This window comes from Salmo salar, chromosome 03, assembly GCF_965601325.2.
Source record: "Salmo salar chromosome 03, fSalSal1, whole genome shotgun sequence".
Classification (NCBI taxonomy): Eukaryota; Metazoa; Chordata; class Actinopteri; order Salmoniformes; family Salmonidae; genus Salmo; species Salmo salar.
Window position 1 is genome coordinate 76,199,777 of NC_138293.1, and position 23,925 is coordinate 76,223,701.

Below are 23,925 nucleotides of genomic sequence, written 5' to 3' on the forward strand. Positions count from 1 at the left end.
CCATTAGCCCTGCAAAGACCATGACAGGTGAGGCGGGCGCCGGAGGAGCCGCCTTGGAGCCAGAGTTATAAAAAATGATGAGTGTGAATGTGTGACCAGATGTGATTGATGAGCCTGGGGCAGCAGGCAGCGGATGTGGTTGTTCCCCTAACATGCCCACTCCCCTCCACTCAGAGCGACAGCAGGAACAGAAATGTACCTGAGATAGACTGCGACCAAGGGATGGTTAGATGCCACATTCTACATTCTGGGGGTAAAAGAGAGGGGAAAAGAGAGAGAGAGGGAATGCAATTAAATCAGTATTCAGTGAGAACATGACCTGAAGGCAACTTCCTCTTTTATTTGACGTCTCTCAGACATGCAGGCTGCTCTTTGTGACCCCACTGAGTACAGCCTTCAGGGGAGGGAAGAGAACTAACACTTTAGCAGGCAGTGCACCACTGTAGAAATTATCTAAACTAAAAGACACATCTCTATGTGCTGCACTATACAGATAACAAAACATATTGTAAAGTATATAAGTAGGATAAAGTTGTGTCAGGGCTGTGGGGTAGGCTGGACTGGGCTGTTCTGTTCTGGGCTGAGTCGGGCTGTTCTGGGCTGTGAGGAGCCATTGGTGCTGAGTTCTGGTCATGCTGCCAAGCTCCAGTTTAAGATGATGTATCACCCCTGGCTGCTCATTTACCTTTATATTTCAGCAGAGTCAGGAGGAGGACTGCTCCCCACACATCCACATGCTCTTCTATTTGGCTAGCATTACCCATGACCTACAGTAATATACGTTCAGCTAAAATACAAAAAATATATAGGCTAATACAGTTGCAGAGAGGACATGGAAGAAATAATGCACGCTCTAGTATGCCCTTCAAGCCATTCAGAAACAAGTATTCAGCAATGCCATGGTATAAAGCAAGTTTCATATGGGATTCAAATAGGTAAGATCATTGAGTTTGTGTCTGCAGTCCATCTACAGGCAGCATGTTAATGGATGAGCTCATTCAGCAGAGGTGAGGGCAGTGCTCTGTGCATGGCCTACCCATGTAAAGTCAATTAAGCCTGGGGATGGAACGGTGCTCTCAGGTTATGGGTCACCGGGGATCTGGCACCAATCACAGCCTGGATTTAATTCCCATCCGGCCGGGATCATTTCCACTCGGGGGAGGGATCTCCTTTATAAGTCTCTCTCTCTTGCTCGCTCTCTCTCTTTCTCATTTCTTCTCTTTCTCTAACTCTCTTTATCTCCTTTTTCGATCTCCCCCCTCACTCTCTTTCTCTCTCTCTCTATCTCACTCTCTGTCTATCTCTCTCTCCATCTCACTCTCTCTCTCTCTCTGTCTATCTCTCTCACTTTCTCTCTCTCTGTCTATCTCAGTCTCTCTCTGTCTATCTCTCTCTCCCCCTCCTCTCTCTATCTCTCTCGCTCTCTCTCCATGAACATAAATATCAGGTTGGCAGCAACGACAGCTATCTTGTGTCCTACTGTATCACCAACCTTCCACGCTAAACATGCTCTCTCATAAAATACATTATCGACTGGAATGGTAAATTACATTTGGATTGGGTGATATATCCCGTTCCACAAAGTTTCACAACACATCACAGAAAAGGTGACATTTGTTTAATGTGTATGAATTATGTTTGACAGTAGTTTCACAGTGCTAACTTGGCTCTGACATTCAGGAAGAGGAAGGCAATGCAAGGTGTGCGTACAGCGCCCAGGGGTGTGATAGTGTGGCTGAAGCCCTCCATAGTGCCAGGTAGCTACCTAGCCTTGCTTAGCAGCACTCTCTCTCTCTGAATTATTCATCTTCACAACAGAACCACTTAAAATGCTGCAGCGTCGAGAGGGGGGGAAAGTGCACACCTTGCAACTCAAAGGCCTTTTTCACACACTTTAATCCTTCCTCTCTGTATCCCTCTCTCATTTATTCTCTCTCTCTCTCTCTCTCTCTCTCTCTCTCTCTCTCTCTCTCTCTCTCTCTCTCTCATGCTGCTTTGGTTTACCATGAAAAGCATTCTAAATTCACCCATAATAGAATTGATTTGGTGAACAATAACAGCACATCACAATAGACTGCTTATGGAAGTGGAATTTAAGCTTTAAGCCTGGTGCCCCACGCTGAGTGAGAAGGACTGATAAAACCAGTTGGCTGGCTCTTAAAGCTTCAAATTTGAATTTACTCCATCACTTTCCACTTTTTCCCCTGGCTGCAGGCAAAATAAATGGGAAGAGCGAGATAGGTGTCTTATTACCTGCTTATTCTATCAAAGAGAAATAGAGGAGGATCCAGTCATGTGTAGTACTGTACCATAAGTAACAATGAATACAGGCTTTTTCTCCTCTGGTTGTGTGAATAGGATTGCTGGAGCGCTATACTGTATGAGTATATACGGCAGGGTAGTCAATAGAAATACATGAGCATACATTATTATTGTATGCTCATTGTCAATAACTTGTCAATAATCAACTGACTGGCTTTCTTAATGTCTCTAGTATTCTCTCTGGTATGCAATCTGGTTTCCGCTCAGGTTATGGATGTGTCACTGCAACCTTAAAGGTCCTCATTCATGTCACCATAGCCCTTAATTCTAAGCAATGTTGTGCTGCTATTTTTATTGACTTGGCCAAAGCTTTTGATACGGTAGGCCATTCCATTCTTGTAGGCTGGCTAAGGAGTAATGGTGACCCTGAGGGGTCTTTGGCCTGGTTTGCTAACTACCTCTCTCAAAGAGTGCAGTGTATAAAGTCACAACATCTGCTGTCTCAGCTACTGCCTGTCAACAAGGGTGTACACCAAGGCTCGATCCAAGGCCCAACGCTCTTCTCAATTTACATCAACAACATAGCTCAGCCAGTAGGAAGCTCTCTCATCCATTTATATGCAGATGATACAGTCTTACACTGAGCTCGCCCCTCCCCGGATTTTGTGTTAAACGCTCTACAACAAAGCTTTCTTAGTGTCCAACAAGCTTTCTCTACCCTTAACCTTGTTCTGAACACCTCTGAAAAAAAGGTTGTGGTTTGGTAAGAAGAATGCCCCTCTTCCCACAGGTGTGATTACTACCACTGAGGGTTTAGAGCTTGAGGTAGTCACCTCATACAAGTACTTTGGAGTATGGCTTGACAGTGCACTGTCCTTTTCTCAGCACATATCAAAGCTGCAGGCTAAAGTTAAATCTAGACTTGGTTTCCTCTATCGTAATCGCTGCTTTTTCACCCCAGCTGCCAAACAAACCCTGATTCAGATGACCATCCTACCCGAGCTAGATTATGGAAACGTAATTTATAGATTGTCAGGTTAGGGTGCTCTCGAGCGGCTAGATGTTCTTTACCATTCGGCCATCAGATTTGCCACCAATGCTTCTCATAGGACACATCACTGCACTCTATACTCCTCTGTAAACTGGTCATCTCTGTATACCTGTCGCAAGATCCACTGGTTGATGCTTATTTATAAAACCCTCTGAGGCCTCACTCCCCATTATCTGAGATATCTACTGCAGGCCTCATTCTCCACATACAACACCCATTCTGCCAGTCACATTATGTTAAAGGTCCCCAAAGCACACACAGCCATGGGTCGCTTGTCTTTTCTGTTCGCTGCGTTTAGCGACTGGAACGAGTTGTAACAAACACACAAACTGGACAGTTTTATCTCAATCTCTTCATTCAAAGACTCAATCATGGACACTCTTACTGACAGCTGTGGCTGCTTTGTGTGATGCATTGTTGTCTCTACCTTCTTGCCCTTTGTGCTGTTGTCTGTGCCCAATAATGTTTGTACCCTGTGCTGCTGCCACGTTGTGTTGCTACCATGTTGTTGTCATGTTGTGTTACTACCATGCTGTGTTGTCATGTGTTGCTGCCTTGCTATGTTTTTGTCTTAGGTCTCTCTTTATGTAGTATTGTGGTGTCTCTCTTGTCATGATGTGTGTTTTGTCCTATAGTTTTATTTAATTTATTTGTATTTTTAATCCCACCCCCCCCCGTCCCCGTCCCCGTCCCCCGTCCCCACAGGAGTCCTTTTGCCTTTTGGTAGGCCGTCTTTGTAAACAAGAATTTGTTCTTAACTGACTGGCCTAGTTAAAAAAAAGGTTAAATAAAAAGTTAACAAATTCAATGAGTTGGGGTCAGCGTGTCACAAGACTGCCTTGGTCTTTGCTTGTTTAGCATTGAACGCTCGTTGTGTCCTGGTTATTTATTTTTCACAAACAGAAACCATTCTGCTCTTATCAAAGTGAATCGATTGAAATAGTGTAAAACATGCAGCATTTTAACAAAGGTAAACATAACGGTAGATATGGCAGACAGACAACATGGCGTGGCGTTGGCTGGCCATCAGCAGATATGGATTCGCGGTGTCAGTCTTCCTGAGGTGAGAAAGAGAAGTGAATGGGGAAGGAGAGGGGGCATAGAGCGTGACTGGACTTCCTCTTCCTGAGTCACGTTTCCTGTCATCTCCACGGTGACCCCATCAGCTGAACTAAGAATTTCACTGTACCCTGCGATTACATCTGCGCCCCTGACTAATAAACTCATCTAAACAATCTAAACTAATTGAGAGGTCGTATAGATATGCCCTGCACTTCAGAGGCCTGTGGTGGCACAGACAGGAACAGGAGGAGATAAACAGTAGAGCGAGGGGGAAGAAACGACAGAATAAAGAAAAGATAGTGTCCGTCTGAGAGAGATAATCCATCAGTGTGTTGGCATAACCAAATTGGATGAAGTTTAGTTAAATTCTTATTTGTCAAAGAACACAGGCAATCTAGTGTGTGTGTGTGTGTGTGTGTGTGTGTGTGTGTGTGTGTGTGTGTGTGTGTGTGTGTGTGTGTGTGTGTGTGTGTGTGTGTGTGTGTGTGTGTGTGTGTGTGTGTGTGTGTGACAAATGAGGAAAAGGACTTCGGTGCCTGTTACAATAATAGTTGAAGAAACAAAGCGTAGGCATATTTATCATAAAGCTGTTCAAAATAATGACAGCTGAACACATGAAGTCATTAACCATTCTCGCTATTGTATCCATCACAGCCACAGCACACTGCAGGCATAATGACTTGTCTCTTTGGAAAGCTTTATTTTCAGATGTCTAACTGTTGGCTTCGGCATTAGCCAGGGACAGGCAAGTCTTCAAACACAGTGGGAAGGTGTCTGTCATCTGTCTGGCGCTAACTAACAACACCTGACCTTTCATCACAGTGGAAGGTGGCTCTCTAATGGCCGTGTCGTCTTTGACTTCACCCTGGGAGAGGCTGGTCGACATGCAGGCTGGGTCACAGCATGCCTTAGGGCGATGTCTTGCTCCCAGACATTCACACTGTTTCTTGTGAATGCTAATAAGTTATGTTGGGTGGACGAGACGAAGGCAGGCATCTAATTGGCAGCTCATCTCTGTTCTCCTGCTTCATGCCCTGACTGCCCTGTGGACGGTGCCAGCTAACATTATGTTATCATGGCAGGGTTTGACTCTTGCGACATTTCAAGACCCGGGTTCAGTCAACGCCTTAGCGATTCATTTAAAATAAAGTAATGAAGAAAGAGCAGCAACAGCATTTCATCACCAAAGACAACTTTGAAGTTTAGTGGCTTGAAGCGTGCAATGTTAACAAGACCATTCTAGCCAAACTGATCACAATAGACGGACGGGGGTGTATGAAGACCCTGACATTTTACATTTACGTCATTTAGCAGACGCTCTTGTCCAGAGCGACTTACAAATTGGTGCATTCACCTTATGATATCCAGTGGAACAACCACTTTACAATAGTACATCTATATCGGGGGGGGGGGGGGGGGGGTGGAGGACAGAAGGATTACTTAATCCTATCCTAGGTATTCCTTAAAGGGGTGGGGTTTCAGGTGTCTCCGGAAGGTGGTGATTGACTCCGCTGTCCTGGCGTCGTGAGGGAGCTAGTTCCACCATTGGTGTGCCAGAGCAGCGAACAGTTTTGACTGGGCTGAGCGGGAACTGTGCTTCCTCAGAGGTAGGGGGGCCAGCAGGCCAAAGGTGGATGAACGCAGTGCCCTTGTTTGGGTGTAGGGCCTGATCAGAGCCTGAAGGTACGGAGGTGCCTTTCCCCTCACAGCTCCGTAGGCAAGCACCATGGTCTTGTAGCGGATGCGAGCTTCAACTGGAAGCCAGTGGAGCGAGCGGAGGAGCGGGGTGACGTGAGAGAACTTGGGAAGGTTGAACACCAGACGGGCTGCGGCGTTCTGGATGAGTTGTAGGTGTTTAATGGCACAGGCAGGGAGCCCAGCCAACAGCGAGTTGCAGTAATCCAGACGGGAGATGACAAGTGCCTGGATTAGGACCTGTGCCGCTTCCTGTGTGAGGCAGGGTCGTATGTTTGCAGTTCTGTAATGGCTTGTAGTTCTGTAATGGCTTGTGCATATCTTTATTTTATTTATTTATTTTTATTTCTCCTTTATTTAACCAGGTAAGCCAGTTGAGAACAAGTTCTCATTTACAACTGCGACCTGGCCAAGATAAAGCAAAGCAGTGCGACACAAACAACACAGAGTTACACACGGAATAAACAAACGTACAGTCAATAACACAATAGAAAAGCCTATATACAGTGTGTGCAAATGAAGTAAGATTAGGGAGGTAAGGCAATAAATAGGCCAAAGTGGTCTGATATATCGACTCAAACACTGCTGAGTATGAAGCAATCATGCATAACCACATCTGGTATTATAGAAATAGGTGCCGGTAATCATTTTGGGTGCCGGTCCTTTTTTATATTTAGGTGCTAATATTCTATAAGAGGAACAGGAGCTCAAGCAGTAGAACATTTGAGGTGCCGGTACTCAGTTCGGTGAGCTCCTGCCCAAGTCAAGCACTGGTCATTTATTGATAGCAGACAGGGTGGAGCTAATTTGAGAATGCTGATACTCATGGTCCATATTCTAACATCCTGTTTTCAGAAAGGTAATGGCCTCAGTGCATGAGAACTCTGAGAAGTGTCTCTTTACTTTAGTTTGCTACTTTACAGGTATTGCCTGTAACCGCCCCTTGGCCAGGTACCAAGGTTATTTGATATTTCTGTGGTGGTGTGAGGAGTCATTACTCTCCTCCCTCTGACAGAATGACTCGAGGCAAGCAGAGATGGAGATAATAACTGAGTGGGAGGGAACAAGATGAAGGAGAGACAGCAGGGTCAGACAACTGTCTGAGGGGTACCAAAATGACAGAACCACCCTGGCAACTTTTGGTTGACACTTCCACCGTGGCGTGGCTGATGAGGTGTGGTAAGGTGTTAATAGGATGTTGACCTGGTCCTAGCCCTCCCTGTCACTCATACAGTACATCATTACTGTTTCTAGAAACAGAGAGGGTCTGACAAGAAGCTCCAGAGAGAGGATGATGATGATGGTGGTCCCTAATAGACAACCAACAACTTCAGAGGAGGAGAGTTCAGAGCACCATTACCACAGTACATCTGTAGGGGAGCAGTGTTGGGCAGTGCAGATATGCGTTATCTGTGTTATACACACACTCACAGAAACTCACAGACATATCAGCAAAGTTTAAATGACCGCTGGGTAATTAAACATGATGTTACCTGCCCAGTTAGCTGGAGAGGGTTCAAAGGGAGCACTTGAGTGTGTGAATGGTTTGGGCTGATGCTTATTAACTCTAATGTAAGCTCTAATTAGCAGACAGAGATTCTTTAGTCAAATGAACCAAGGCCATGCTGACGACCAAAACAACTTGTTTACTGGGATGCTAGTGCATGTTGAATCCCATTCAATCTGCTTTTTGGTCTGTTAGGTTTGGACCAATGTGTTTTGACATTGACAGATTACTGTCTATGCTGGGACATCCTGCTGATGTTGATATTCTCCATTCATGCAGGCTGGGTCCATATTGGTCTCTATACACTCGGGTATTTCTGTCACTATGCTATCAACCGGAGCCATCCCTGGTACAGTTAAGCCCAGTCCCAGTCAGAGACAGACACCGAGACACGGGTACCTGCAAACAAAGAGTGATTTCTCTATGAATATGTATCCCCTGTCTCTGCATTGTGGCTCTGGCAGCTCTTAGCCCCTGATGTATCATTTAGATAGATTCATATCTGTGGAAGGAGGGAGCTGCTCTACTGAGGAGAAGGGGGTGTCTCTACCCACATCCTTCTATGACCATAACACTGTCCACCTGGACAATTACTCATGTCCATAGAAGCCCTCATACACTGGTCATCAGGGTTGGGGAGTAACGGATTACATGTAAGGGATTACCTAAAAACGATAACTGTAATCCGTTACGTTACCAGCAAAAATATTGTAATCAGATTACAGATACTTTTGAAAAACTAGATGATGATTTAGAGGATTAATTTTAAATTCAGAAAGGATGTTAGCGGAAAAAAGTCTTTGACACTTTTCTTTTCTCAATGACATTCAAATCAGTATTGAAAAAAGGCGCAAGTTTAAGTTTGGTTCCACCTGAGCGAGTGTGATCATAAGTCAGAGACCACTACGATGACACACCAAATGTGTTTTATGGATCACGGGAAAAGAGCAGGAATAGGCTTTTGTAGGCTACAGTATAAGCTATGTCTTCCAATGGTGCGATTGCTGTCGGCATCCAAAGATTATCAAATTTTAATAAACGCAATGAGATAAGGATGACAGCAGTGGTGTAGTCTACAACGATACGGATATAGTTTATTATTGATATATACATAGCTCATTGATGTGAATCATGCTGCTGCTCTCTCATTTAGCTATTTGTGCCTTACGGATTGTGGTTGTTGTGGATGGCTGTTCACAAATCTAAATGTCTATTTGAACCCAATAATGGTTGATTTCAAGATCTTTAAGCTTCCTATCAATCATTGTTTTTGAAACCAGTGGACAGCCAATGAAAAATGTTCTCTTGCAAAAGCTGCATAGTGAGGATCCCAGCCTATGGAATAAAAGTGGGGCTTTTATTGCTCAATCTAATTAATGCTGATAAAAAAATATGGACACATGCTACTGTCACACCCTGATCTGGTTCACCTGTCCTTGTGATTGTCTCCACCCCCTCCAGGTATCGCTTATTATCCCCGGTGTATATATCCCTGTGTTTCCTGTTTCTCTGTGCCAGTTCGTCTTGTTTGCCAAGCCAACCAGCGGTTTTCCTTGCTCCTATTTTTCCCAATCTCTGTTTGTTTATAGTCATCCACTTGCCTGTCCTGACTCCGAACCCGCCTGCCTGACCACTCTGCCTGTTCTGACTACCAGCCTGCCTATCCCCTTGTACTGTTTTGGACTCGGATCTGGTTTCTGACCCCTGCCTGGCCTGACCTCGAGACTGTCTATCGTCTGGTACTGTTTGGACTCTGACCTGGTTTATGGACTCTCGCCTGTCCCCGACCTGCCTTTGGCTACACCCTTTGTTATAATATATTTCGGAGCTCTACCATCTGCCCCCTCTGTCTGCATTTGGGTCTCACCTTGTGTCCTTATAGCTGTGCCCTTGTAGCTGGAAACAGCAGATTTTAATTGGCGTACAGAGGCCAATTATCAGCAACCATCACTCCTGTGTTCCAATGGCACGTTAGCTAATCCAAGTTTATAATTTTAAAAGGCTAATTGATCATTTAAAAAACCCTTTTGCAATTATATAGAACTTCTCGCTAGTGCTCAAAGCATGCCATTCCGTGAGCGCAGCATTTTTTTTTCAACTTGAGTCAATGAGCCTAATCAGTCCTCATGACAACATAATCATAAACAACAGAGTAGGATTTGCTAATAAGTCCTTAGTTTTGGGGTTCTAATTTGGCTAATCTCTACTACTATATTTCCAAATCCTATTCTTGAAGATCAATGGGTATAACATTCATTGGAATGACTGGAATTCTGATAGACTTTGGTTTTTAATGTAAAGATATAATTTAATCGTATTATTGTATGCAGTAGAAAGCAATGGGTTAGAAGAAGCCTGCATAACCAACCCATAAAGTTAAATTTAACATCCATATATGGCCAGCTATGTAAACTATAACATTAATTTATCCTGCAATAGATGTCGTTCAATTGGTAACATATATTTTTGTCTTCTTCTAATGCCTCTTAAGGGGAAAGTAATCTAAAAGTAACTGAATGTAATCAGATTAGTGAGTTTGGGTAATCCAAAAGTTACATTACTGATTACAATTTGCACAGGTAAAATCCTAGAGGAAAACTTATGTAAATAAGATATTTCTAGATAAGATAACTCTAGAGCGCGATGAGCCAAGTAAAGCTCCCCTGGCCACACTCTCCTCTAACCCGGACAACGCAGAGCCAATTGTGCGCCGCCCTATGGGACTCCCATTCACGTCCGGTTATGACCCAGCCTGGGATCGAACCCCATGCTGTGGTGATGCCGCAGCCGCTGCCCCACTCGGGAGGCCCCTATTCTATTTACTTTTATCTTTAAAAACTCCCTAGTTGTTGCCAATGACAAGGATAAAATTATGCAGCCACCACCATGGTCGAAGATATGAGTGGTACTCAGTGATGTGTTGGATTGGATTTGCCCCAAACACAACACTTTGTATTCTGGACATAAAGTTAATTTCTTTGACACCTTTTTTGCAATTTTACTTTTGTACCTTATTGCAAACAGGATGCATGTTTTGGAAAATGTTAATTCTGTACAGTCTTCCTTCTTTTCACTGATATTTAGGTTAGTATTGTGGAGTAACTACAATGTTGTTGATCCATCACAGCCATTAAACTCTGTAACTGTTGGCCTCATGGTGGAATCCTTGAGCGATTTCCTTCACGGTAACTGAGTTAGGAAGAACAACTGTATATTTGTAGTGACTGGGTGTATTGATACACCATCCAACGTGTAATAAATAACTTCACCATGCTCAAACAGATATTCAATGTGTGCTTTTATTTTACCCATCTACCAATAGGTGCCCTTTGTGAGGCATTGGAAAATCTCCCTGGTCTTTGTGGTTGAATCTGTGTTTGAAATTCACTGCTCAACTGAGCCTTACGGGCAATTGTGTGTGTGGGGTACAGAGATGAGGTAGTCATTCAAAAATCATATTTAACACTATTATTGCACACAGAGTGAGCGCAACTTATTATGTGACTTATTAACTTGTTAAGCAAATTTGTACTCCTGAACTTATTTAGGATTGCTATAACAAAAGAGTTGAACACTTATTGACATTTCAGCTTTTCATTTTTAATTACTTAGTAAACATTTTTAAAAACATAAGTCCACTAAGACATTATGTGGTATTGTGTGTGGGTATCATGATAATTTTCAATCCCAATGATAATAACTAACAATCAATTACGCTTTGACCAATCCCCGAGGTTTGTAAGACCCTGGGTTTAATAATAATTAGGCAAAGACCCAGCTTATGCAAAAGGTCTGTAAAGTTTACTCACGAGAACATTCTGAAATCAAAAATGCAAACACAGTCTTTATAACACCCACACAAACAAGTTCAAATCTTAAGCTACGCCTTGCTCAGACAGTCAGTGTTTTTCCACTACACAGATACATTGTTTCTTTAATCTGCAACATGTTTCATAATCTTCTGCAAGCATAACAGTTTCTCCCCTCCACGGGTGGGGACAGAATGTCCTGTAAGGAACACAGTAGTACAACTTGTCTGTCGATAGCTCCTCTTATCATTTGTTTCACACTTGCACCCTGCTTACATACTAAAAAGGAGCAAAAGGTCCTTGATCTAATTCTGACTAAAACTACACACATTATCAGATTATAGTTTTATGATTCTAATACATTTCATACAATTATATGTTTCCAGGGTGGAATTCTTTAGTCATTACTTTTAAACATATAAATTCCCTTATCAGTGGGCCAGTGACACAAAATCTTAATGTAACCATTTTAAATTTAGGCTGTAACACAACAAAATGAGGAAAAAGTCAAGGGGTGGGAATACTTTCTGAAGGCACTGTAACCGTAACCATTCTGAGCTCACAGAACCATGCTGATCCCAGACCGGAACATAGAAGAGCAGGTAGACCACCAATGCTTCTATCCAATAAGAAGGCTTGGAGTGTGTGACCTTGTTGATGATGTTCAAACAACATTCTATTCCTCAGTCCTTCTCTGATTGGTGAGGGAAAGGAAGGTGGGCTGAGGGTTGTTATGGTGCTTATTAACCATGAGCAGGGACCTCCCAACACCCATCTAATTTACATGTTTGCATCTTTTACACACCTGTCTCTAAATAAGCTGCACTGATTCTGCATTTTATGCCAGTCTATTATTCATATAAACCTCAAAGTCGTTATCTAGCACAGTGGTGTTACATATAACTGTGCTGATTTGTTTGATTGTATGGGGGGCAAAAGTTCAGTTATTACCTAGAAAAATCGCAGCTTTCCCTATGCATTCCTTCTCCTAATGGCATTTCAACAGTTTTCCTTGAACTGTTAACAATGTACTGAAAATGGGGATGGAGAATGCAGGTTTTTCCTCCCATGAACTCCATGCCACTAATGGCAGAGGGAGCACCGCTTTTAAGTGATTACAGGGTAAAGTGCCCATGCTTTTTTCAAGTCTCTGCCACTACTTTCCTTTAAGGCCTATTCTGGCCCTACTTTACCCAATATAGGAGCTGAAAAGTGCTTTCTCCACCTGACCGAGCAGAGTGGAGCTGCAGAAAGCCTGTTATTAGCTGTCCTTCAGAGAGCCAGGGCTCCACAGCCTTTAATGCTTCTGCTCATCCAGCCACTTGAAGGGAGGGGGAACAACAGCCACATGCTTCATTACACTGACATGATAGGATTTGTCTCCAATGTGGCCCATTGCCGTGCCTTAATGTGTATGCTCGTAAACACATTTTTAAAAAGCACAAGGTGCCTCTTCCAATTTTTGGTAATCATAGAAGAATGTGTTTGAAGGTTGTTGTCACATCCTGACCAGTATAAGGGGTTATTGGTTATTGTTGTTTGGTCAGGACGTGGCAGGGGGTGTTTGTTTTATGTGGTTCGGGGTTTGTTGGGATATGTTCTTATGTAAGAGGGGTGTTTGTTTAGAGTGTTCCGGGGTTTTGGTTTATGTTCTATGTTAGTATATTTCTATGTTCTAGTCTAGTCTTTCTATTTCTATGTTTAGTTGATGGGGTTGACCTTCAATTGGAAGCAGCTGCTCTTCATTGCTTCTAATTGAAGGTCTTATTTAAGAGGGGTGTTTTTGTCATGGGATTTGTGGGTAGTTACTTCCTTGTTTAGTGTCTGTGCACTTGACAGGACTGTTAGTGGTGGTCGTTGTGTTTGTATACGTGTTTTGTTTGTTTTTCCTTCTTTTAACCAATTAAAGAAGATGAGTTTTCACGTTCCCGCTGCATCTTGGTCCAATCATTACGACACCCATTACAGTTGTTGTGTGCCATTGGGATTGATCATGGATTTCTATCAAGGGCAACCAAGGGACAAATCAACATTTTGTGTTCCTAGTCTCCACATGAATCCTTAATATTTAACTTTTGTTCCAGGCTCTGTTGTTGTCATTTGAATTTGCCTGTAGGGTGTTACAATCATTATCATATCTAGTTCAGCTTGCTGATTTCTTAATGCATTTAGAAGGCTATAAGGACAGTTCTTCCCTAAACCGCCTCAGGGAATGTCATGGTACCAGTTTATGATTAGTTAATGTATCGGTCCACCTCCTGATGTCCACCAGCCTGTGTACATAACATGGTCAGTACCAACTTCTGTTCTCGCTCTCTCTCTCTCTCTTGCTCTCTGCAGGTGTTCACCAGGTATGGGAAGTGTTACATGTTCAATGCAGCGGAGGAGGGGAAGACGCTGCGGACCACCATGAAGGGAGGGACGGGGAACGGCCTGGAGATTATGCTGGACATCCAGCAGGACGAGTACCTACCCGTGTGGGGCGACACAGGTAGGCCCAACTACACCATACCTGACCCTCTCCATCCAAATCACAATGTATCCATGTGGAGGGTGATCAATCTGACTCTGTGGAGTTGACAACTGGTGTCCCCCAAGGTTATATTCTATGTCCTGTGCTTTTCACCATTTATATAAATTCTGCCCAAACTGTATTGACTTGCTGTCAAATAACAGCTCAAGCCAGGATGTGCTTTTCCTTTCAGATTTGGAAGCAATGCCATTCCTTTATCAGTTTCCTCACGATTTGTTGTTCATAGTGGAAGAAGCCCTGTTAGTTGTTCAGATAGTCTTGTGTAGGAGGGAGCTTGCTGCCTGACCTGTTAGCTGCACAATGAGCCTCATTGAAAGCCTTGCTCACGTCTCAACCTGCATAGAATTGAAGACAGGGGAGTTGTTGAAGCACAGCATCAAGCCAAGTCATGGGCCCTCTAGCAAATAGACTCTATTTACTCTCCATATATAGAACATGTATCATGCAGAGAGCCTGTTTATTTTCCCCGATCAATTATCCACATGTTCTTCTCAGATTAGCAGTGGGACACATAGGCTTGTCCTCAGCTGTCTCTTCCCATCACTGGTGTGTATAAGTCTGTTGTGATAAGGCAGAGGCTAAGTCGTTATACAGAGGGGCATCTAGCAGCACAGTGAGAGTGAAGAGCTCTTTGTAGAGTCTCCTAGTGGGATGGAGGGCCCTGGATGGTGCCCTTGTTTATCCCTCTGTGTGTCTGTATGGATTAATTAGCACACAACCAGCTGGCTCAGTCCTGTCAGCAGATAACAGGGGGCTCAGAGCTTCCTCCTTGCAGCTTCCTCCTTGCAGCTTCCTCCTTGCAGCTTCCTCCTCACAGCTTCCTCCTCACAGCTTCCACCTCACAGAGAAGCAGGGCCTCAGTGCCTTTAGAGACTTAAATCAAGACCATTGGCTCCTAAGCAGAGGCACCGGGCACACCAGACAAACCGGACACAACGGACATACCGGACATATTAGACACACGGAACAGGGCTCCTACCTCAGCCTTTCTATTATTTTTCTCCCTCCCTATTTCTCTCCACCCCTCCTCTCACCCTCTCCTCTCTGTCTGCCTGGCAAAGGCCTGCAGTCAATCAGAGCTGCATCGTCTCCATGGTCAGGTTTGTTGCTAACTGCATCCTGGGAGCTGTCGTGTCTTTGGCTATGACATGCTAACTTATAAAATGATTTCTCTGTAATTAATATTACCTGATTAAGCTAATCATGTAAATGTAATTAACTAGAAAGTCGGGGCACCACGGAAGAACGTTTATAGAGCTGTTATCTTCCGAATAAACTCTTAAAATACTTAGTAATATTTTACCTCGATAGCAGTCAATATTAACCCTTGTCTTATTTTCAGTCTCATAATGAAAGTTGTAAGTTCTTGGCTATGTTCACGAACCCTGGCTAACAAGTTGAATCAGCAATACAAAATTGGGTTTAATTATTTATTTACTAAATACCTAACTAATCACACAGAATTACAAATACACAGAATACAATGATGTCATACAGAATTCACCCCTGGTGAACGGAACCTGTATGAAAGCTGGTTACACAAAGGAAAGGGGGTTGGGCTTGAATGAAAGAGCGGGAAGATTTAGGGACAAAGAAACAGCAGCTATGCTATCGTAAATACATTATCTTATGCATTCTAAATTACCGCCCATTTGGAAAAGGAAAATGCAATAAATATTTACTCTGAGCTGCGCTTCGGTAGATTGGTCGTAGATGCTGGCCGGGTTGGCCAACAGATCTTCCTGTACTCGGAACAATGTCTCTGGTGGTAAATTGGATACGTGGTGGTATCTTCGTCCGTCTGTTAGACTGGATCCGTCGTCCGTCCTTTCCTAGCCCACGTTACAGCGGCCGCTGCTAACTCAACGGCTAGGAAGTAGCACTTCTGTAGTGAATAAGCTCAAAGTTCATACCATAGCTCATGCCGAGGTTGGCTTAGTTGACATGTGTGTCCTTCTAACGTAGAGGCTGCAGGCCTCCCGTACTGGAACTACCTGGTTATCTTTTCGTCAAAGGATTATATAGTGGGGAGGGGGAGGGAGGTGTTTCATCGTTTATAACCCCTGTCTCTTCACAGGGTTGGGTTACTGATCGAGCAGGGCACTTTCCTTAAGAAAACCCAAATTTCTCATTCGGAAGCTAAAATTACATTTCATCTCCTAACAAACATGTTCAATATCAAACATTTCAATTGCATAACAATTCCATGTGACTCTGATAACTAGAGGGTGTATACTTTCTCAGATACAATTTATGTCGTCCTGTCATCAGTCATAATGTCTCAGATGACAACCGAACTGACATACATACTCATTACGTTCCCAAGCATATTTCCAACTGGTTTTATTAACCAAATATGTGGTACCTTTCCACATTTGTTTGATGTTCCCAGACTCTCTATATTTAACAGGACAGCAGTCCTTCAGTAGGGTCAGTAAGAGAGGGGAAGGGGGAAAGGTATTTATGGGGGGGGTCATAAACCTTACCCACAGGCCAACGTCATGACAGAGCTTTAGAGGGTAGAGAGGCAGCTTGTTTTGCTGCCATACTGTCATGTCTGGACTCACAGGAGTTAGTTTGTAGCACAGAGGAAGTGGACAGTATCAGGATAGAACCATGGAGGAAGAGGGGATGTTGACATTTGGCATGGGATGTTTATTGATCTGAAGAAGGGAACTCTTGTCTTTTTGGTTCCTGGGTATTTTACTGTCAGCTGGGGGCGGTCAAAGTCCACCGAGTTTCCTGGGCCCAGTTTTTAAAAGGTTATCTATCTAGATTTTTCCTATTGGATAGGATTAAATGCATAGAAATGGAATGAATAGAATGGGCCCCATTCAAGTCAATGATTTGTCTGTTCAATTAATTATATTTCTATGTATTTATCCGATAATTTTAAAAAAACAATCACTTTATAAGTCATTAACGTATACAACCCAACCCGTTCGCTATTACACAACTACAGATGTGCTATCTTAATTTGATCACCAGCGTAGGTGTGTGTGGTGTTTTAGAAATAGATATGCAGTTGCCTAGATACACTACAACTCACATTGGCATCAGGATTGCTCGGTGGATGAAATAATGAGAGCTTTAGATTGTCTCTCTCATTTCCTCTCATACAGTAGCTGTCTTCGAGGGGCTGATCTCTCAAGTGCATCTTAAATATTTGCAGGGTTGTCAAGTGGAATGCAATGACGACTTGTCAAGTGATTAGGACCTCATCGAAGTCATTTTCTCGAACCATTTACTTTTACAAATATTTGAATAACTTTCATGTGAATTTAAAGAGATATTTGCTGCAGGCGGAGTGCTAACCTCCAGCTCCACTTCTCCACTGTGTGTCTGATGAAACTCATTGGCTTCACCCCAAATGGCACCCTATTCCCTGTACAGTGCACTACTTTGGGCCCTGCTCAAAAGTACAAAAGGGAATCGGGTGCCATTTGGGACTCAGCCATTGTACTTGACCTCTGGCTTCTCCAATACCACACACTTTGTTATTGTTCATTGTCCTCAGACAGAAACACATAACATATGGAAAGTATGCACAGAGCTGCTATTGATTTCGACCTAAGGTTTTGCCCAGGGTACATAATACAATATCAACACTTACTACAACCACCTTTCACAGTATCAACAGGCTTCCTCTGTTGTTTCCAATCAATGTATTCCTTTTTTCGCTGTACTTTCTTAAGTCCTTATCGAACACAATGCGATCTTGGCCGTGTTTGTGTGGGATGTTGTATGGATTGTCCCTGTCTGCAAGAGAGGTCAACTGAAGTTCAGATTAGAAAGTGGAAGAGCCAGGCGAGTTTTCTCACTGTTCTCTTGATCTGAAGACTTGTTATCTCATTCTGCCGTTGGGTTAACTACTGAATTTTTGCAGGAGTGGGGAGTAAAACACTTAGCATTTCCCATCAGACTGTGAGGTTATTACACTGCACTGAACAAAAATATAAACGCAATATTTAAAGTGTTTTCTTTACCTTTATTTAACTAGTCAGTTAAGAACAAATTCTTATTTACAATGACGGCCTACACCGGCCAAACCCGGACAACGCTGGGCCAATTGTGCACCTCCCTATGGGACTCCCAATCACGGCTGGTTGTGATACAGTCTGGATTCAAACCAGGGTGTCTGTAGTGATGCCTCAAGCACTGCAATTCAGTGCCTTAGACCGCTGTGCCGCTCGGGAGCCACTATATAAAGAGAGACCTAAGACCTTTTCATGTTGTGTTGCTACAGCATGGTAGCAACTGTCTGGTTCACCTAGGGGTCATGAAAAGGGTTGTACCAAAATGTTTGATGTATTAGAATAATTGGTTATGCTTATGTTTTATTAATAGAAGGGGAGGGGTTATAATACCCCTCCCTCCTTACATTTATAGGGTCCTACACTACAGATGAACTATATATATTCATTATATAGTTTTAGAATTGTTCCACAGTTGTTTTCTGTCTGTCTGTCTGTCTGTCTGTCTGTCTGTCTGTCTGTCTGTCTGTCTGTCTGTCTGTCTGTCTGTCTGTCTGTCTGTCTGTCTGTCTGTCTGTCTGTCTGTCTGTCTGTCTGTCTGTCTGTCTGTCTGTCTGTCTGTCTGTCTGTCTGTCTGTCTGTCTGTCTGTCTGTCTGTCTGTCTGTCTGTCTGTCTGTCTGTCTGTCTGTCTGTCTGTCTGTCTGTCTGTCTGTCTGTCTGTCTGTCTGTCTGTCTGTCTGTCTGTCTGTCTGTCTGTCTGTCTGTCTGTCTGTCTGTCTGTCTGTCTGTCTGTCTGTCTGTCTGTCTGTCTGTCTGTCTGTCTGTCTGTCTGTCTGTCTGTCTGTCTGTCTGTCTGTCTGTGGAAGATAAGAGACTACTCAGACATTCCACAATAAATCAACTTTGGGGAGGGGACATTTATTGCCTAGCTTTTAGATAAACACTGAAACTCTATGTTTGTATAGCTATGGATGCAGGGTTTTGGTCTCAGGAGTAAAAAGGTAATGACGTAGTCAGTGTTATCACTAAGGTGGGACTTCGGTTTAATAAAACAACTTGAGACCTTTTGTTTGATGCAGAACTTACTCAGAAACATGTGTGCTATGTTCCTGATTGTCAACTTCTGTCTGCAATTAAATTAATAAAGGTTTTTGAATGATTTAATTAAAAATATTGTCATAATGCTAATTTCACCAATGAACCAAGGATTGACAAGGAAAGATGTAAGGAACGCACCCTAACACAACACAACATGAAAACAACATGGTAGCAACACAACATGAAAACAACACGGCAGCAGCACAACATGGTAGCAGCACAAAACATGGTACAAACATTATTGGGTACAGACAACAGCACAAAGGGCAGGAAGGTAGAGACAATAATACATCACACAAAGCAGCCACAACTGTCAGTAAGAGTGTCCATGATTGAGTCTTTGAATGAAGAGATAGAGAAAACGGTCCAGTTTGAGTGTTTGTTGCAGCTCGTTCCAGTTGCTAGTTGCAGCAAACTGAAAAGACGAGCAACCCATGGATGTGTGTGCTTTGGGGACCTTTAACATAATGTGACTGGCAGAATGGGTGTTGTATGTGGAGGATTTATTTACATCCCTGTGTCGTGTCTTTGGGGGTACCATTAAACTGAAGATATGTTTATCAATTAGCTACCTGTAATTATTATCACGCGATTAAACTGATTAATCGTTTAATTGTAATTAACTAGGAGATCGGGGCACCAAGGAGAATATTCAGATTACAAAGCTATAATTTTCCTAATATAACTTTCCTGTACTATAATATTATATTCTATTATAGTATAGGCCGATTATCTTCTGGTTTAAATGGTGTATTTTACCTTTAGTCCAGTCTCATTCCAAACGTCGTAAATTGTTGTATCTGCACGAACCCAGTCTTTACTAAAATCATCCATATATCAATTGTCTTAAAATCATTTATTTACTACACTAAGTAATTAACAGAAAACATGCAAACAGTAATTATCGTCACAAAGGATTGGTAGAGGAATGTGCCCTTGTGGGCTAAACAGGCAGGTCGGCCTGTTGAACAATGGATCAAAAAAGGTCAGCTGTGGCACACAGAGTTCATTAATATTAACAATTGACAATTGAAGGCTCGCTCATTCGGGAACAATTGCAATCAATATATATTTACGCTCATGTGTCATCGAGATCCTTGTTCGAGCGTCGTTCTGATGGAGAGTCTCTCTCTCGGTTAGAATGGATCTTTTAAAGCGACATTCATTAATGTCGTTATAGAATGGTTGTTTCGTTGGTCTTCGTGTTCGATGATATAATTTACTTAGCTGCAGACTAATAATTAATATCAAAGACTTGTTCTTATTCTGTCGGTATCAATAGTCTAAAAGTTAACCACGTGGTATGGTTCACTTTCAGTAGAGGAATTGGATGGTAAAACCTATTGGCCATGGAGTGGGGGCCTGGTCTGTTGAAATGTAAATCAGGGAGGGTTTTATAGTGACCCTTGAACAGGCTTGTCAAATGACGCCTGGTCCTGTATGGGTCCCTGGGGGCGTGCCCATGACTGAGCTAGACTTGGTTACAGAAATACAATTCTATCACATTACATCAGTACATAGCATCTCAATGTCTTACAAAAGCTTTATCCTTATTAATACATTCTATACAACCATTATGATGCAAGTCTCAAGCTGATGCTATTATATAAACAGTTTTATGGTAATATGGCTATATTGTCTCTTCTGAGTATCACAAAATTGTACCAAGCGGATCAGTTCGTAGCTGGATTCTTCACCAATCTTCCATACCTTCTCCAGCACACACATGTTGCTCGGTTCTCCAATTCTATGAGTTGGAAGAATTTCCTTTGTCTCTCTATGGGCCATATGGCCAGAGACTCTCCTGGAATTTTAGAGTTTTTACAACCCTTTACACACAGGGCCTGGGTTGGTGGGGAGGTAGGTTGGGTGGTGGTGCAAAAGGGAGGGGGTCAACTGTCCTCCCTGTACCAAAAGAGGCCAACGTCATGACACCTGTTAGTGGGCATTTCTCCTTTGCCAAGATAATCCATCCTCCTGACAGGTGTGGCATATCAAGAAGCTGATTAAACAGCATGATCATTACACAGGTGCACCTTATACAGGGGACAATAAAAGGCCACTCTAAAATGTGCAGTTTTGTCACACACAATACCACTGATGTTCAACCGGCCTCACAACTGCAGACCCTGCGTAACCATGCCAGCCCAGGACCTCCACATCCGGCTTCTTCACCAGCGGGATCACCTGAGAGCAGCCACCCAGATTGCTGATGAAACTGTGGGTTTGCACAACCGAAGACTTTCTGCAAAAACTGTCAGAAACTGTCTCAGGGAAGCTCATCTGCCTGCTTGTCATCTTCACCAGGGTCTTTACCTGACTGCAGTTCGGTGTCGTAACCGACTTCAGTGGTAAATTCTCACCTTCGATGACCACTGGCACACTGGAAAATTGTGCTCTTCACGGATGAATCCCATTTTCAACTGTACTGGGCAGATGGCAGACAGCATGTATGGCGTTGTGTGGGCGAGCAGGTTTGTCACGTCCTGACCATTATAAGGGTTATTTGTTATTGTAGTTTGGTCAGGACGTGGCAGAGGGTATTTGTTTTATGTGGTTCGGGGTGGTGGTTTATTTAGTAGGGCGTTTGATTTATTATTTCCGGGTTTTTGGGGTTATGTTCTAGGTTTGTATTCTATGTTCTTTCTGGTTTGTTGTATGTCTATGTTTAGGTTGATGGGGGTTGGACTCTCAATTGGAGGCAGGTGCTTTCTCGTTGCCTCTGATTGAGAGTCCTATATATGGGTAATTGTTTGGTTTGGTGTTGTGGGAGATTGTTTCTTGTTTTGCGTGTGTGAGCCTGACAAGACTGTTTTGTTGTTCATGCGTTCTTTGTTTGTTATTTTGGTGTTCTCTTGATTTAAAAATAAATACAAGATGAGCATCCACATTCCTGCTGCGTTTTGGTCCTCCATTCCCGATGACAACCGTTACAGGGTTGCTGATGTCAACGTTGTGAACAGAGTGTATCGTGGTGGCAGTGGGGTTATGTTATGGGCAGGCATAAGCTACGGACAATGAACACAATTGCATTTTATCGATGGATTGAATGCACAGAGATACTGTGATGAGATTCTGAGGCCCATTGTCGTGCCATTCATCCACCGCCATCACATCATGTTTCAGCATGATAATGGATGGCCCCATGTTGCAGGGATCTGTACACAATTCCTGGAAGCTGAAAATGCCCCAATTATTCCATGGCCTGTATACACACCAGACATGTCACCCATTGAGCATGTTCGGGATGCTCTGGATCGACGTGTACGACAGCATGTCCATATCCCCCCAATATCCAGCAACTTTGCAAAGCCATTGAAGAGGAGTGGGACAGCATTCCACAGGCCAAAATAAACAGCCTGATCAACTCTATGCGAAGGAGATGTGTCACACTGCATGAGGCAAGTGGTAGTCACACCAGATAGTGACTGGTTTCTGATCCACTTCCCTAACCTTTTTTTGTAAGGTATCTGTGACCAACAGATGCATATCTGTATTACCAGTCATGTGAAATCCATAGATTAGGGTCTAATGAATTTATTTCAACTGACAGATTTTCTTATATGAACTGTAACTCAGTACAATCTTTGAAATTGTTACATTTTAGGTTTATATTTTTGTTCAGTGTAGATTCCACTAGACTAACAGTCATTTAAATGCTTTCTTTTACCTGAAATGTTCTTGATCAAACATACAGTTGAAATCGGAAGTTTACATACACTTAGGTTGGAGTCATTAAAACTCATTTTTCAACCACTCCATAAATTTCTTGTTAACAAACTATAGTTTTGGCAAGTCGGTTAGGACATCTACTTTGTGCATGACACAAGTAATTTTTCCAACAATTGTTTACAGACAGATTATTTCACTTATAATTAATGGTATCACAATTCCAGTGGGTCAGTTACTGTAACGATCGTCGTCGGGTGACGAGGAAGCGGACCAAAACGCAGCTGGGAGCGAACACATGTTTATTCTTTTACACTGAAATAAACACGTACACAAAATCAAGAAAATGCCGATACGTTAGCTGCTCAAAATCAAAGAAACAACACCCCACAAACAGCGTGGGGGAAAGAGGAACTTAAATGTGATCCCAATCAGAGACAACTAGCGACAGCTGTCTCTGATTGGGAATCGACAGAACCCAACATAGAAATAGCCCACATAGATCTAACACAAGGCTATAACGCTAACATAGACAACAAACCAAGGAAAAATACCCAACATGACACACCCTGACCCAAAATACCCGAGTTCACCTGGTCAGGGCGTGACAGTACCCCCCCCCAATGGTGCGTACTCCCGGCGCACCAAACTTAAGTCTATTAGGGGGGGGGGGGGACCCGGGTGGGCGCCTCACCCTCGGTGGAGGCTCTGGCCCCGGGCGTGTTCTTTCCCCCGCCTCCACCTTAGCCCTACCCCTCTGGCCCGGACTGGACCACTGTGGAGCGGCATGCTCAGGCTCTGGAGCGGAGCCGTCGACCGGAACAGGATTGGGCACCGGTGGACCGGACACGGGCCGTGCCGGACTGGGAACACGCACCACTGGCTTGGTGCGGGGAGCAGGAACGGGCCGGGCCGGACTGGGGACACGCACCACTGACTTGGTGAGGGGAGCAGGGACGGGCCGGACAGGACTGTGGACACACACCACTGACCTGGTGCGGGGAGCAGGGGACGGGCCGGACAGGACTGTGGACACGCACCACTGACCTGGTGCGGGGAGCAGGGACAGGCCGGACAGGACTGTGGACACGCACCGTGGGCTTGGTGCGGGGAACAGGAACGGGCCGGGCCGGACTGTGGACACGCACCGTGGGCTTGGTGCGGGGAGCAGGAACGGGCCGGGCCGGACTGGGGACACGCACCACTGACTTGGTGAGGGGAGCAGGGACGGGCCGGACAGGACTGTGGACACACACCACTGACC

General features: G+C 43.7%; 1 protein-coding gene across 2 annotated transcripts in view; it reads left to right on the top strand.

The window, feature by feature from the left end:
* LOC106600659 (acid-sensing ion channel 2) overlaps positions 1–23,925 on the top strand; it is a 418,168-nt gene that overhangs the window by 354,412 nt on the left and 39,831 nt on the right. For both annotated transcript variants that reach the window (XM_045715389.2, XM_045715388.2), the window contains one exon: positions 13,727–13,877. In XM_045715389.2, the coding sequence (XP_045571345.1) occupies positions 13,727–13,877 (151 nt within the window). The remainder of the gene's footprint in view (positions 1–13,726; positions 13,878–23,925) is intronic.